This window comes from Somniosus microcephalus, chromosome 19 (genome assembly GCF_052327205.1).
Source record: "Somniosus microcephalus isolate GS21.2 chromosome 19, FLI_Smic_1.0, whole genome shotgun sequence".
NCBI classification, from domain to species: Eukaryota; Metazoa; Chordata; class Chondrichthyes; order Squaliformes; family Somniosidae; genus Somniosus; species Somniosus microcephalus.
Genome location: NC_141005.1, coordinates 31273429 through 31290385, shown reverse-complemented (window position 1 = coordinate 31290385; position 16957 = coordinate 31273429). Strand labels below are relative to the sequence as shown.

At 51.5% G+C, this 16957-nt stretch overlaps 1 protein-coding gene across 1 annotated transcript in view; it reads left to right on the top strand.

Moving 5' to 3' along the window:
* Positions 1 to 16957, top strand: part of scarf2 (scavenger receptor class F, member 2) — a 199744-nt gene that overhangs the window by 129931 nt on the left and 52856 nt on the right. Inside the window, exon 7 of the mRNA XM_085961481.1 lies at positions 534 to 637. Within this exon, the coding sequence (XP_085817607.1) occupies positions 534 to 637 (104 nt within the window). The remainder of the gene's footprint in view (positions 1 to 533; positions 638 to 16957) is intronic.

Genomic DNA, 16957 nt, shown 5'->3' with positions numbered 1-16957 from the left:
GCGGGGGGGGGAACCTTGACTTTGTGCGTTTTACATTTGCGTGGAAATAAAAATGGGGAGAGATATAAAACGGGCTGCCACCCGTTTTACCCGATTCAGAATCTACACCCCCACCCAATGTGTCTGACAACATGCTGCAGACAGCATTCAGCAGGCAGCATTACCAATGTCATTCGGCTTATTGCTGTAAACTTATGTGTGTTGAACCTATCCAGAACTCTCACCATTCCCCAGTCGGTGGGCTGTAACTGTAGTGTTTGGGGTAAGAAGCAAACTCCCATATAGAACAAAACAAACTATTTAATCGGCAAAAAAAGGATGGCAAGCAGGGGAAACAAATCAACTCTGGGAGAGTGAAGGAAAGGTGGAGGCGATTCTACAGAAACAGTTGTGTCAGACAGACCAGAAAGTGAATCTTTAAGTATGGCCGACCTGCCGGTGTGAGTCCTGTTGTTGCTGAAAAACTGCTGCTTGAAGATTTTAACAATTCTCCTGTCTCTCCAACCCATTTCCCCCTCCCCTTCCTTTTCCAGCTGCAACATGACCTGTCCCTCGGGACACTATGGAGCCAACTGTGCCCACCCATGCCCTTGCATCGAGGCTGACTGTGACCCTGTCTATGGCACCTGCATTCTGGGTAAGTGAATCCAGCCATGGCGAGTTTCAGCAAAGCTTTTGGGGGAAATTGTTTGTGTTTCAGCAAAGCCTCAGCAACGCTGCATGGGGGGAGGGACTGCGGTGTCAGTGAAGCATCTCAATTATTAATTGATTCAAACTTGAGATGAAATGTTTCTTTTATAATGACTTCTGTTTGGAAGAGTTTCAGAACTACAGTCTTGTTTCATTGTTTAAAAATCATCATTGCTGTAACCATTGAAGAAAGCCAGCATTTTACACTTCTACTGTAACCAGACCTGGTGTTCACATACCAACGCACCAAACAAGACTTCAAGCATTCACGAGGCAAATACACACAGTTTGCTTGGAGAGCAAAGTGAAAACAAAAATATGCTTTACATCCCAGAGAACTCACGCAGTGCCTGGTCATCTTGAGATGGTCAGTGCACAATCGCTCACTGCTGGCCCTCCTGAGACAGTCCATACACAGTCACTCAGTGCTCGTCCTCTTGAGCTATGCCAACCCACGAGGAATGGCACTATTTCGAAGAAGAACATGGGAGTTTTCCTGCTGTCCTGGCCAATATCTATCCCTGAACCAACATCACTGTAAACAGATTATCTGGTCATATATCTCATTGCTGTTAGCGGGAGCTTTCTGTGTGTAACAATGACTTCTCTTCTAAAGTATTTCATTGGCTGTGAAGCGTTTGGGATGTCCTGAGTCGTGTATAAATGTCCTTTCCTTTCCTTGAAAATCACACCAACCAAACTGTTTTTTACATTGACAGCCCAAAAGGGCTATCTGGCAAGAGGGTTATGGTTTTCATACAAACCTGGGTGAGAGGTTAAGCTTATCACTCAGTCTCTTGTTCTGCTCACTTTATCTTAATAATTTTTTAAAAATTGTTCATCGATTTTTTTTCTCTCCCATTACACTTCCTGGCATCCAGTTCCAAAGATGTTAGTCTCTGTCCAGTACCCCAAATGGTCATGAACCTAGACAGTGAGTATTGGCAGGATATTCGATCATGGAGATTATCACAGTTGAGGCTTGTAATGAAATCTGTTTGTCTTGATCCTGTATTCGTTTTGCACTCATGTATATTACCCTCCCCCACTGTGTATAGTTTCACTTCCTCTTTCCCGACTAACCTGGGAGGTTCCAGGTCTTGGCTCTTGGCTCCGCCCCTGACTTCTCTTACATAAAGATCCCAGGATCTGTATGACTCATTCCTGTGAACCAGTCGGCGTGTTGAGATGTTAGCTCTGATCTTAGTGATTAAAAGCCAACTTGTTTAAGTCTATAACTTCTAGTTTTGTGGTTATTGAAGGCCCATCAATGTTAATCACTAAAGAATACTAGGATGGATCGACTCGTAAAACCAAAGCGTCTGGACTTGGATCCACATTCTGCTGAAGCATCAAATCAATTTGGACACTGGCTCAAATGCTTCAAACACGGAGGCCATCACTATCCTGAAGGCCCAATACCAGAGGCCGGTAAACGAAGTGTACGCCAGACATCTGCTGGCTACACGCAGGCAGCGACCAGAGGAATCAATGGACGATTTCTTACAGGGCCTAAAGGACCTGATCCGGGACTGTAACTGCAAGGCCGTGACGGCCAACGCGTACCCTGACGAATTGGTCCGTGATTCCTTCATCACGGGCCTCAAATCGAATTATATCTGGCAGAGACTGCTGGAGAAGGAGGTCCTGGACTTAAAAAAGGCAGTGGCCACTGCGCGATCGCTGGACGTGGCCCAGAGAAACTCTGACTCTTATTCTTCCGGCCATGCGGCCCTCACCGCCTCGTGCACGCCGAGGGGGCCGCCATCTTGGAATCAGCCATCTTCCCCATCCAGGTCTCAGACCAGCTCTACGCCGCCGGAGTCCCCACACAGAAGTTCACCCAGGAGTCCTACTACAGCGGCAATGTCTTGAGGCCCGAAATGCTACTTCTGCAGCCAGGCCAAGCACCCCAGACAACGATGCCCAGCGAAGGACGCTACATGCTTCAAATGTAAGAAAAAGGGGCATTTTAGCAAAGTCTGCAGGGGGAATCCGATTTCCAACTCCGTCACCGCCTCGTGCGTGCTGTGCGGGCCGCCATCTTGGGATCCGCCATCTTTTCCCGACTCAACGGCCGCCCAGGGCCCAACAGTGGCTTCGATCACGGTGGATCAATCCAGGCCACATCCGTTGACAAAATCCATGATGGACATACAGGTAAACGGGAATTTAACGAAATATTTAATTGACTGTGGGAGTACCGAGAGTTTTATCCACCCTAGCCTGGTACGGCGGCACTCATTAACGGTAACCCCTACACGGAGCAGAATTGCTATGGCTGCTAAGCCCCACACTTCGGACATTTTGGGCTACTGTGTGGTAACACTGACTGTAAAAGGCATGGACTACAAGGATTTAAACTCCTCGTGATGCCAGAACTCTGTGTTAATGTAATCTTGGGCCTGGACTTCCAATGCCACCACGAAAGTGTCACGCTAGCATATGGCGGGTCCCAGCCGCCACTCACAGTCTGTGGCCTATCAACCTTAAAAATCAGCCTGCCCTCTTTATTCGCTAATCTCACTCCGAACTGTAGGCCCATAGTGACCAAAAGTAGATGGTTGCCACACTGGGGAAACACTGTGTGTATGTAGATAAACCTGTATAATCCCCTTTTAACTGCTGTATTCCCCTCCCCCCGCAAGACAGTTGCAAGCTGAGAGGAATAAGGCATGTTCAGACTTGCCTGCTGCTGAGAGAAGGAAAACCAATCAGGTTCCAGCAGGTGACCAATCCGTGAGTCATCACAGGCTCGCGGGCTTTACGAATTCAGTACTGTATTGTGAGAGTTGGAGTAAAGACCTATTTCTTGCAGCTCGCTGTGTTGCCTATTTCTTTACGCGGGAGACTATAGTCTCCCACATTGGTGACCCCGAATGTCGGCGGCCGAAGCCCCTGACTCACGTAGCCCTACAGAGGCCAGCAACGACCCGACGGCAACCAGCAGCAGCCCGATGTCGGCCGGCGCCGCGTCCTTGAAGCTCCCCACCTTCTGGGAACACCAAGCACCAGCTTGGTTCGCGCACACGGAGGCCCAATTCACCCTTCACAGGGTTCAAGATGATAAAGAAAGGTACCTCCACATAGTCTCAGCACTAGCAAGCTCCACCGCCGCCGAAGTTCTCGACCTGCTGGGGAACCCACCACAGACCGGCAAGTACTCAACCATTAAGGGCCGCTTGCTGCAGGCTTACGGCCTGTCCGGGGAGGAGAGGGCCCGTAGGCTTCTTTCACTACCAGGCCTCGGCGACTCTACCCCGACCCAGTTGATGAGCCGGATGCTTGCGCTCCTGGGCTCTGAACCGCAGTGCTTCTTGTTTCGGGCCCTTTTCCTCAGCCTGCTTCCTCAGCAGGTACAGACTGCCCTCACGGGGTCCCCGATCACGGACTGCGTACAACTGGCAGCCGCCGCGGACAAAGTCTTCGCCGTTGCCCAACTCGGCTGTGCAGCCGCGAGGCCCCCCGACACCACCGAGCGTGTGCCGCCACGCCAGGCCGCAGAACTATGCTACTACCACGCGCGTTTCGGCCACAAGGCCCAACGCTGCAGAGCACCTTGCTCTTTCGATCAAACCAAGATGGCCGCCCGGCTCAACGCGCTAGCCCCGCGCCGCCGTCTAGGCCCGCTCGATTGCACCCCCGCCGCCACGATGGCCATCAGCACCACAGGTAAACTGCCGTACATAACCGACTCCCTTTCAGGGCGCAGATTCCTTTGCGACACCGGAGCCCAATGCAGCATAATTCCTGCCTCCCAGCTCGACATCCAGGCAGGCTGCAGCGGCCCACCCCTCGTGGTGGCAAATGGCGCAGCCATCGCTACTTTTGGAAAGCGACGGGCCGAGGTTTGTTTCAACGGCCAGCGATTTACGTGGGATTTCGTGATGGCCTCGGTGGCACATCCCTTGCTGGGCGCCGATTTTCTTTGCGCCCACGGACTCCTGGTCGACGTCCGCGACAGGCGCCTGATCAACGCAGCAACTTTCGCTTCATTGGCCTGCCAGCAGAGCAACAGCCCGGCCCTTGTCGGGTCCTGCTCTGCCCCGGCGGATGACGACTACGCCCGCCTACTCGCAGATTTCCCGAGGCTCACACAACCGACCTTCTCAGCCGCGGCAGCCAAGCATGGTGTCGAGCACCACATCGCCACTACGGGACCACCAGTGTTCGCCCGAGCCAGACGCCTGGACCCAGCCAAGATGGCGGTGGCCAAGGAAGAATTCACCACGATGGAGAAACTGGGCATCATCCGCCGCTCGAACAGCCCCTGGTCATCCCCCCTCCACATTGTGCCCAAGCCGGGTGGTGGCTGGCACCCCTGCGGCGACTACAGACGGCTGAACGATGCCACCACGCCCAATAGATACCCCATTCCGCACATCCAAGACTTTTCGGCACACCTAGCAGGAAAGTCCGTCTTTTCCAAGGTCGACCTGATTCGCGGCTACCATCAGGTCCCCGTCCACCACGCAGACGTCCAGAAGGCGGCGGTCATCACCCCCTTCGGACTGGTCGAGTTCCTGCGCATGCCCTTCGGGCTCAAGAACGCCGCACAGGCCTTCCAACGGCTCATGGATTCCGTCCTACGGGACCTGAGCTTCCTGTTCGTCTATCTGGACGATATCCTCGTGGCCAGCACCAGCAAGGCCGAGCACATCACGCATTTGCGCTCTCTTTTCCAGCGCCTCAGCCAACACGGGCTAATCGTCAACCCAGCCAAATGCCAGTTCGGAGCAGCCCAAATTGACTTTCTCGGCCACAGAATCTCGCCAAGGGGAGCCATTCCCCTACCTTCCAAGGTGCAGGCGGTGGTGGACTTTCCCCAGCCCACCTCGGTCAAGGCGCTGCAGGAATTTTTGGGGATGGTCAATTTCTATCACCGTTTCGTGCCCAAGGCCGCCTCACTCATGCGCCCCCTCTACGAAGCCACCAGGGGCAAAACGGGCAAAGAGCAACTCACCTGGTCCAGCGAGATGGCGACAGCCTTCCACCAGACCAAAAGCGCCTTGGCCAACGCCACACTACTGGCCCACCCCATCCCGGGCGCCAAGACCGCCCTCACCACGGATGCCTCGGATTACGCCGTCGGCACTGTCCAGCAACAGTGGGTCGAAGGCGCGTGGCAACCACTGGCATTTTTCAGCCGACAGGTGCGCAAGAACGAGCAGGCCTACAGCACGTTCGGCAGAGAGCTCCTTGCCCTGTTCCTGGCAATCCGGCACTTCCGTTTCCTCCTGGAAGGCCGGCCGTTCACCGCATTCGTGGACCACAAGCCGCTCACTTTCGCCATGGCCAAAGTAACCGAACCCTGGTCCGCGCGCCAACAGTGCCAACTCAACTTCATCTCGGAGTTCACCACGGACATCCGCCACGTCGCCGGCAAGGACAATTTGGTGGCCGACTGCCTCTCAAGACCCTCGCTCCACGCAGTGCACCTGGGCGTCGACTACGCCAGCATGGCGAGAGACCAGGCCGCCGACGCGGAGATCCAGGCCCTCAGGGCGTCAACCACCAGCCTCACTCTGGCCAACATCCACTTCCACGCAGCCGGCACAACCCTCCTGTGCGACGTCTCAGTCCCTTCGCCTATGCCGGTCGTCCCATCCGCCTGGCGCAAGCGAGTTTTCGACATCATCCATGGCCTCTCACATCCAGGGATGCGTGCGTCTCAGAAACTCATGTCCACCAAATTCGTCTGGCCTGGACTCCACAAGGATGTGAGAGACTGGACCAACACATGCGTGGCGTGTCAGCACGCTAAGGTCCAGCAGCACACCAAGGCGCCATTGGAGTGTTTCCCGGTGCCCGAGAGGCGTTTCGACCACGTCCACGTCGATCTGGTAGGCCCCTTGCTGCCGTCGCACGGTTTCACACACCTGCTCACGATCGTCGACCGCACCACCAGATGGCCCGAGGCAGTTCCCCTCGCCTCCACCACCACGACTGACGTCGCGCGAGCATTCGTCTCGACATGGGTGGCCTGGTTCGGCGTGCCGACCGACATATCCTCGGACAGAGGCCCCCAGTTCACCTCCCACTTGTGGAATGCCATCACCGCCGGCCTCGGCACCAAGTTGCACAGGACAACAGCCTACCACCCGCAGGCCAACGGGCTCTGCGAGCGCTTTCATCGTTCCTTGAAAGCCTCCCTCCGCGCCAGCCTGGCCGACACCAGCTGGATTGACAAACTACCCTGGGTCCTCCTGGGATTGCGCACCGCGCCCAAAGAGGACCTCCGCGCCTCCGCGGCCGAGATGGTCTACGGCCAACCGCTCAGAGTACCAGGCGACTTCCTCCCCCTGACAACAGAGCCGTGGTCGGCCGCCAGACAGCTTTCCCTGCACCAGGCCGCGGCCCAGCAATTCTGTCCAGTGCCCACTTCGCAACACGGCCCGCAGCCGTCCTACGTGCCTCGGGACTTACGACATGCGGAGTTCGTCTTTGTGCGCCGGGACGCGCACAGAGGCCCGTTGCAGGCACCATACACCGGCCCCTTCTCAGTATTGGAGACGGGGGACAAAGCTTTTCTTATCGACGTCGGCGGGAAGCCGGACCTTATTTCAGTAGACCGCCTCAAACCGGCGCACCTGGACCTCAGCTTCCCGGTTCGTCCGGCTCTTCCCCCACGGCGGGGCAGACCTCCCGCGTTGGTGGCGACCCCACAAGAGGACCAAGACACACCAGAACCTTACTTCCCGGCCGCCGCCCCACCTTCGCCGGCAGCCCGTCCAGCCAGCCCACCGGCAGACCAGCCACCAGACTAGCCGACGAACCAACCGGCCGACCTCCCAGACAGACCTCCTCACACGCCAGATGGCTACTACAGCCGCTACGGCCGTTTGGTCAAACCTCCGCAGAGACTGACTTTTACAGTTAACGAGGATTCTGGGGGGGCGTATGTGGCGTTGCCACATTGGGGAAACACTGTGTGTATGTAGATAAACCTGTATAATCCCCTTTTAACTGCTGTATTCCCCTCCCCCCGCAAGACAGTTGCAAGCTGAGAGGAATAAGGCATGTTCAGACTTGCCTGCTGCTGAGAGAAGGAAAACCAATCAGGTTCCAGCAGGTGACCAATCCGTGAGTCATCACAGGCTCGCGGGCTTTACGAATTCAGTACTGTATTGTGAGAGTTGGAGTAAAGACCTATTTCTTGCAGCTCGCTGTGTTGCCTATTTCTTTACGCGGGAGACTGTAGTCTCCCACAATGGTACAGTCTGGAAGACAGACACTTTATCAAGGCGGAAGTGGACAGACTCCTGCGGGAAGGCATTATTGAATGCAGTACCAGCCCGTGGCGTGCCCAAGTAGTCATAGTTAAAAATAGCGAAAAGAAACGGATGGTAATTGACTACAGCCAGACTGTTAATATTTATACCCAGCTGGACGCCTACCCTTTACCCCGCATATCAGAAATGGTCAACCAGATTGCGCAATACCGAGTCTTCTCGACTATCGACCTCAAATCCGCGTATCACCAGCTCCCCATTAGAAAGGAGGACCGCCCATACACCGCCTTTGAGGCGAACGGGCGCCTCTACCATTTTCTCAGAGTACCCTTCGGGGTAACAAATGGGGTCTCGGTCTTCCAACGTGAGATGGACCGCATGGTTGACGAGAATAAACTACAAGCTACCTACCCCTATCTGGACAATGTCACTATCTGCGGGCACAACCAGCAAGACCACGATCTAAATCTTGCGAGATTTTTTAAAACTGCCCTAAAGCTGAATCTAACCTACAACGAAGACAAATGTGTCTTCAACACAACCCGTCTCTGTATCCTCGGCTGTGTGGTGGAAGATGGGGTAATTGGACCGGACCCTGACCGATTACGCCCCCTAAAGGAACTGCCCCTGCCACACAATCCCAAAGCTTTAAAAAGGTGCCTGGGAATTTTTTCGTATTATGCCCAATGGGTGCCCAATTACTCTGATAAGGCCCGACCCCTCATTAAATCGACGTCCTTCCCACTATCAGCTGAAGCTCGGGAGGCTTTCACCAGTATTAAACAGGACATTGAAAGGGCTGCAGTGTGTGCAGTGGACGAATGCATTCCCTTTCAAGTCGAAAGCGATGCGTCAGACTTTGCCTTAGCTGCGACCCTCAATCAGGCTGGGAGACCTGTGGCCTTCTTCTCCCGAACCCTTCAGGGACCTGAAATCAGGCATTCTTCTGTCGAGAAGGAGGCACAGGCTATAGTGGAGGCTGTACGGCACTGGAGACACGACCTAGCCGGCAAACGTTTCACCCTGCTCACCGACCAGCGGTCGGTGGCTTTCATGTTTAATAACAAACAAAGGGGAAAAATCAAGAATGACAAAATACTCAGGTGGAGGATCGAACTATCCACGTTCGACTATGATATTATGTACAGGCCGGGAGCCCTTAATGAATCCCCAGACGCCCTATCGTAGGGAATGTGTGCCAGCATTCATACGGACAAATTACAGGGTCTCCACAACGACCTCTGTCACCCAGGGGTCACCCGACTATACCATTTTATAAAGTCCCGCAATCTGCCCCACTCCATCGAGGAGGTCAGGGCAATGACCAGAGCCTGCCGCATCTGTGTGGAATGCAAGCCTCGTTTCTACAGGCCTGACCGTGCACACCTTATCAAAGCCACACGGCCATTCGAGCGCCTAAGTCTGGACTTCAAGGGACCCCTTCCCTCTGCCGACCGTAACGTATACTTCCTCAATATCATTGATGAATATTCCCGCTTCCCCTTCGCCATTCCCTGCCCAGACATGACCAGTGCCACAGTCATCAAGTGTCTCTGTAATCTATTCTGCATGTTTGGCATGCCGAACTACATACACAGCGATAGGGGGACGTCATTCATGAGTGACGAGCTGCGCCAGTTCTTGCTCTCGAAGGGGATAGCCACTAGCAGAACCACTAGCTACAACCCCCGGGGTAATGGGCAAGTGGAAAGGGAGAATGCTACTGTTTGGAAGGCTGTCACGTTAGCCTTAAAGTCAAAAGGCCTTCCGACCTCCCGCTGGCAGGAAGTCCTCCCAGACGTGCTCCACTGCATAAGGTCTCTGTTATGTACTGCCACTAACGCTACCCCTCACGAAAAGATGTTCGTTTTCCCCCGGAAATCCACCTCGGGCATATCTCTACCCGCGTGGCTGACATCTCCGGGGACAGGACTATTGCGGAAGCACGTGAGAGGCCATAAAACGGACCCCCTTGTGGAAAAGGTACAGCTCCTCCATGCAAACCCTCAGTACGCCGATATTGAATACTCTGACGGGCGAGAGGACACTGTTTCCATAAAAGACCTCGCTCCCTTGGGGAGCGGAGAGAACGATGGGAGACTACCCGATGAAGACCTACACTACAAAGAGACAGGACGCCCAGAGGTATCAATACCCAACTTTAACCTGGAGGACACTGCAGATAACCTGGAAGACACTGCGGAGGCCCAGACAGCGGAGGAACCAGAATCCACTCCCCTAGAGGCACCCCAACCGGCTTTGCGCTGATCACTGAGAACTGCAAAACCTCCTGACAGACTCATTTATACCAACTTTTAAGAAACATCACCCCGATGGACTAAATCTATAGAAGGGGTTAATGTAATGAAATCTGTTTGTCTTGATCCTGTATTCGTTTTGCACTCATGTATATTACCCTCCCCCACTGTGTATAGTTTCACTTCCTCTTTCCCGACTAACCTGGGAGGTTCCAGATCTTGGCTCTTGGCTCCGCCCCTGACTTCTCTTACGTAAAGATCCCAGGATCTGTATGACTCATTCCTGTGAACCAGTCGGCGTGTTGAGATGTTAGCTCTGATCTTAGTGATTAAAAGCCAACTTGTTTAAGTCTATAACTTCTAGTTTTGTGGTTATTGAAGGCCCATCAAGGCTGATCCTGCCCACACATGTGCACTTTCCAGCAGCAGTTAGATGGTGATCAGGAGCACAGACCCTGGCTGATTTTTTTCCCCTTTCCTAGTCCAGGGGCACTTAGGTGAGTTGTAGCACCCTAACTGCTCCCCTGGCTGAGATCATCTAACTCAGCACCTGGGACACTCCTGGCCCGTAGGGCTCAACTCAAACTTGCTGACCCCTGGTGGGGGATCTTCTATTCATTTTAATGCACAATTTGACAGGAGGGAGAAGGGGCACTTTAGGCCTGGCAGCAGGAAGTTTGTATTGTGCCCCCGAGCACTAGACAAAGCTCTGATGATTGTGGCCGAGCTACAGTGAAGCAGGTGCTACTGTATTTTTTTTAAATTCGTTTATGGGATGTGGTCGTGGCTGGCAAGGCCAGCATTTATTGCCCACCCTTAATTGCCCTTGAGAAGGTGGTGGTGAGCTGCCTTCTTGAACTGCTGCTGTCCATGTGGTGAAAGTACTCCCACAGTGCTGTTAGGTGGGGAGTTCCAGGATTTTGACCCAGCGATGATGAAGGATCGGCGATATACTTTTAAGTCAGGATGATGTGTGACTTGGAGGGGAACTTGGAGGTGGTGGTGTTCCCATGTGCCTGCTACCCTTGTCCTTCTAGGTGGAAGAGGTCGTGGGTTTACGAGGTGCTGCCAAAGAAGCCTTGGTGAGTTGCTGCAGTGCATCTTGTAGATGGTACACACTGCAGCCACGGAACGCCAGTGGTGGAGGGAGTGAATGTTTAAGGTAGTGGATGGGGTGCCAATCAAGCGGGCTGCTTTGTCCTGGATGGTGTCAAGCTTCTTGAGTGTTGTTGGAGTTGCACTCATCCAGGCAAGTGGAGAGTATTCCATCGCACTCCTTAGTTGTGCCTTGTAGATGTTGGAAAGGCTTTGGGGAGTCAGGAGGTGAGACACTCGCCACAGAATACATAGCCTCTGACGTGTTCTTGTTGCCACAGTATTTATGTGGCTGGTTCAGTTAAGTTTCTGGTCAATGGTGACCCCCAGGATGTTGATAGTGGGGGATTTGACGATGGTAATGCCGTTGAAAGTCAAGGGCAGTGATTAGACTCTCGCTTGTTGGAGATAGTCATTGCCTGGCACTTGTGTGGCGCGAATGTTATCTGCCACTTATCAGCCCAAGCCTGAACATCGTCCAGGTCTTGTTGCACGCAGGCATGGACTGCTTCAGTATCTGAGGAGTTGTGAATGGCACTGAACACTGTGCAATCATCAACGAACATCCCCATTTCTGACCTTATGTTGGAGGGTAGGTCATTGATGAAGTAGCTGTCTTGAATGGAACACCTTATAATCTGATCACCCAGAACAAAACATACATTGGCAGACAAATAAGCACCAAGTGTTTTCCAAACTCAACTCTGCCAACATGGAAACTCTACTGAGAACTGGAGTCGGGTGGGCTGTATCGTTAATGGAGGCATTATGAATGGAGCCAACCACTGTAGAATTATCAGCGAACAGTCCCACTCTTGATCTTATGACAGAGGGAGAGTCATTGATGAAGTAGCTGAAAATGGTTGGGCTGAGGATGCTGCCCTGAGGAGCTCCAGCATCACAACAGATTAAGGAGTTTTGAAGCTTTTGTCTGAGGTTTTACCCAGTTTGGAAATACTGGAATCTGTGTATTAGAGAGGATCATATGGGAGTCCTGCCAGACTCTATATTTATCTGACCAGATGACCAAGTGGAATAACTCACATATAACAAGACTGCGAGTCTCTTATGATTCTGAGGAAATTGCTGGATAAGTACTGCGCTTTCCTGATATATTGTCTTTTTGTACTGAGTTTTCTTGGAAAGAACATATATTTTATTCCTTAATCAGACCATTTTGCTACTATTTGATGCTAGCACTTCACTGTCCATGTTCATCAAGATAGGACGAGATTAATATGTTGTCATGGGGGGAGTAAGTTGCGAATAGCAGGACACCCCTAAACACCGCTCACAGTAATACACTCTGATAAAGCCGAAACCCCTTAATGCATCAACCTTTGATATACCCCTTATTCCCTCACTGTAGTATTCAGATACATCTCACATCCTTTAATGGAACACTCTGATATACCTCACAACCAGAAAGTAAAATTATAATATGGCCTGCATTCTTAATTTTAAAATTCTGATATATTCCCTGTTCTCCTCATTACAACATACTGATAAAACTTGTGTTCCTCACGTGAAACTCTGATATACCATGTATCCCTTATTGTAACACTCTGATATACATTATCCTGCACTCTTCGGTGTAACATTCCGATATACCCATATCCTTCACTGTAACACGCTGATGCAACCCACACCTCTCACTGTAATACACCAATATATTGTAACACTTCAATATACCCCTCACTGCAACACTCCAATATCTCACTCACTGTAACACTCAATATATTCTTCACTGTAACACTCCAATATACCTCGCACCCCTCATTGTAACACTCCAATATACCTCACACCCCTCGCTGCAACACTCCAATATACCTCGCACCCCTCGCTGTAACACTCCAATATACCTCGCACCCCTCACTGTAACACTCCAATATATCTTGCACCCCTCACTGTAACACTTCAATATACCTCGCAGCCCTCACTGTAACACTTCAATATACCTCACTCCCCTCACTGTAACACTCCAATATCTCACTCACTGTAACACTTAATATATTCTTCAGTGTAACACACCAATATACCTCGCTCCCCTCACTGTAACACTCCAATATACCTCACTCCCCTCACTGTAACACTCCAATATACCTCGCTCCCCTCACTGTAACACTCCAATATACCTCGCTCCCCTCACTGTAACACTCCAATATACCTCACTCCCCTCACTGTAACACTCCGATATACCTCGCTCCCCTCACTGTAACACTCCAATATACCTCATTCTCCTCACAGTAACACTCCAATATACCTCGCTCCCCTCACAGTAACACTCCAATATACCTTGCTCCCCTCACTGTAACACTCCAATATGCCTCACTCCCCTCACTGTAACACTCCGAGATACCTCACTCCCCTCATTGTAACACTCCAATATACCTCGCTCCCCTCACTGTAATACTCCAATATACCTCACTCCCCTCACTGTAAGACTCCAATATACCTCGCTCCCCTCACTGTAACACTCCGATATACCTCATTCTCCTCACTGTAACACTCCAATATACCTCGCTCCCCTCACTGTAACACTCCAATATACCTCGCTCCCCTCACTGTAACACTCCGAGATACCTCACTCCCCTCACTGTAACACTCCAATATAGCTCGCTCCCTCACTGTAACACTCCAATATACCTCACTCCCCTCACTGTAACACTCCAATATACCTCGCTCCCCTCACTATAACACTCCAATATACCTCGCTCCCCTCACTATAACACTCCAATATACCTCGCTCCCCTCACTAACACTCCGATATACCTCGCTCCCCTCACTGTAACACTCCAATATACCTCACTCTCCTCACTGTAACGCTCCAATATACCTCGCTCCCCTCACTGTAACACTCCAATATACCTCACACCCCTCACTGTAACACTCCGATATACCTCGCTCCCCTCACTGTAACACTCCGATATACCTCACTCCCCTCACTGTAACACTCCAGTATACCTCGCTCCCCTCACTGTAACACTCCAATATATCTCGCTCGCCTCACTGTAACACTCCGATATACCTCGCTCCCCTCACTGTAACACTCCAGTATACCTCGCTCCCCTCACTAACACTCCGATATACCTCGCTCCCCTCACTGTAACACTCCAATATACCTCACTCTCCTCACTGTAACGCTCCAATATACCTCGCTCCCCTCACTGTAACACTCCAATATACCTCACTCCCCTCACTGTAACACTCCGATATACCTCGCTCCCCTCACTGTAACACTCCGATATACCTCACTCCCCTCACTGTAACACTCCAGTATACCTCGCTCCCCTCACTGTAACACTCCAATATATCTCGCTCGCCTCACTGTAACACTCCGATATACCTCGCTCCCCTCACTGTAACACTCCAGTATACCTCACTCCCCTCACTGAAACACTCCAATATACCTCACTCCCCTCACTGTAACACTCCAATATACATCGCACCCCTCACTGTAACACTCCGATATACCTCGCTCCCCTCACTGTAACACTCCGATATACCTCACTGCCCTCACTGTAACACTCCAATATACCTCACTCCACTCACTGTAACACTCCAATATACCTCACTCCCCTCACTGTAAAACTCCAATACACCTCACGCCCTTCACTGTAACACTCCAATATACCTCGCTCCCCTCACTGTAACACTCCAATATACCTCGCAACCCTCACTGTAACACTCCAATATACCTCACTCCTCTCACTGTAACACTCCAATATACCTCGCTCCCCTCACTGTAACACTCCAATATAGCTCGATCCTCTCACTGTAAAAATCTAATATACCTCGCTCCCTTCACTGTAACACTCCAGTATACCTCACTCCCCTCACTGTAACACTCCAGTATACCTCGCTCCCCTCACTGTAACACTCCAGTATACTTCGCTCCCCTCACTGTAACACTCCAGTATACCTCACTCCCCTCACTGTAACACTCCAATATAGCTCGCTCCCCTCACTGTAACACTCCAATACACCTCACTCCCCTCACTGCAACACTCCAGTATACCTCACTCCCCTCACTGTAACACTCCAATATAGCTCGCTCCCCTCACTGTAACACTCCAATATACCTCACTCCCCTCACTGTAACACTCCAGTATACCTCGCTCCACTCACTGTAACACTCCAGTACACCTCACTCCCCTCACTGTAACACTCCAATATAGCTCGATCCTCTCACTGTAAAAATCTAATATACCTCGCTCCCTTCACTGTAACACTCCAGTATACCTCACTCCCCTCACTGTAACACTCCAGTATACCTCGCTCCCCTCACTGTAACACTCCAGTATACTTCGCTCCCCTCACTGTAACACTCCAGTATACCTCACTCCCCTCACTGTAACACTCCAATATAGCTCGCTCCCCTCACTGTAACACTCCAATACACCTCACTCCCCTCACTGTAACACTCCAGTATACCTCGCTCCACTCACTGTAACACTCCAGTACACCTCACTCCCCTCACTGTAACACTCCAATATACCTCGCTCCCCTCACTGTAACACTCCAATATACCTCACGCCCCTCACTGTAACACTCCAATATACCTCGCTTCCCTCACTGTAACACTCCAATATACCTCACTCCCCTCACTGTAACACTCCAGTATACCTCGCTCCACTCACTGTAACACTCCAGTACACCTCACTCCCCTCACTGTAACACTCCAATATACCTCGCTCCCCTCACTGTAACACTCCAATATACCTCACGCCCCTCACTGTAACACTCCAATATACCTCGCTTCCCTCACTGTAATACTCCAATATACCTCGCAGCCCTCACTGTAACACTCCAATATACCTCACGCCCCTCACTGTAACACTCCAATATACCTCGCTTCCCTCACTGTAATACTCCAATATACCTCGCAGCCCTCACTGTAACACTTCAATATACCTCTCTCCCCTCACTGTAACACTCCAATATCTCACTCACTGTAACACTTAATATTTTCTTCAGTGTAACACTCCACTATACCTCGCTCCCCTCACTGTAACACTCCAATATACCTCGCCCCCCTCACTGAAACACTCCAATATACCTCACTCCCCTCACTGTAACACTCCGAGATACCTCACTCCCCTCACTGTAACACCCCAATATACCTCACTCCCCTCACTGTAACACTCCAATATACCTCACTCCCCTCACTGTAACACTCCAATATACCTTGCAGCCCTCACTGTAACACTTCAATATACCTCACTCCCCTCACTGTAACACTCCAATATCTCACTCACTGTAACACTTAATATATTCTTCAGTGTAACACTCCAATATACCTCGCTCCCCTCACTGTAACACTCCAATATACGTCGCACCCCTCACTGTAACACTCCAATATACCTCACGCCCGTCACTGTAAAACTCTAATATACCTCACTCCCCTCACTGTAACACTCCAATATACCTCGCTCCCCTCACTGTAACACTCCGATATACCTCGCTCCCCTCACTGTAACACTCCAATATACCTCATTCTCCTAACTGTAACACTCCAATATACCTCGCTCCCCTCACTGTAACACTCCAATATACCTCACTCCCCTCACTGTAACACTCCGAGATACCTCACTCCCCTCACTGTAACACTCCAATATATCTCGCTCCCCTCACTGTAACACTCCAATATACCTCACTCCCCTCACTGTAACACTCCAATAT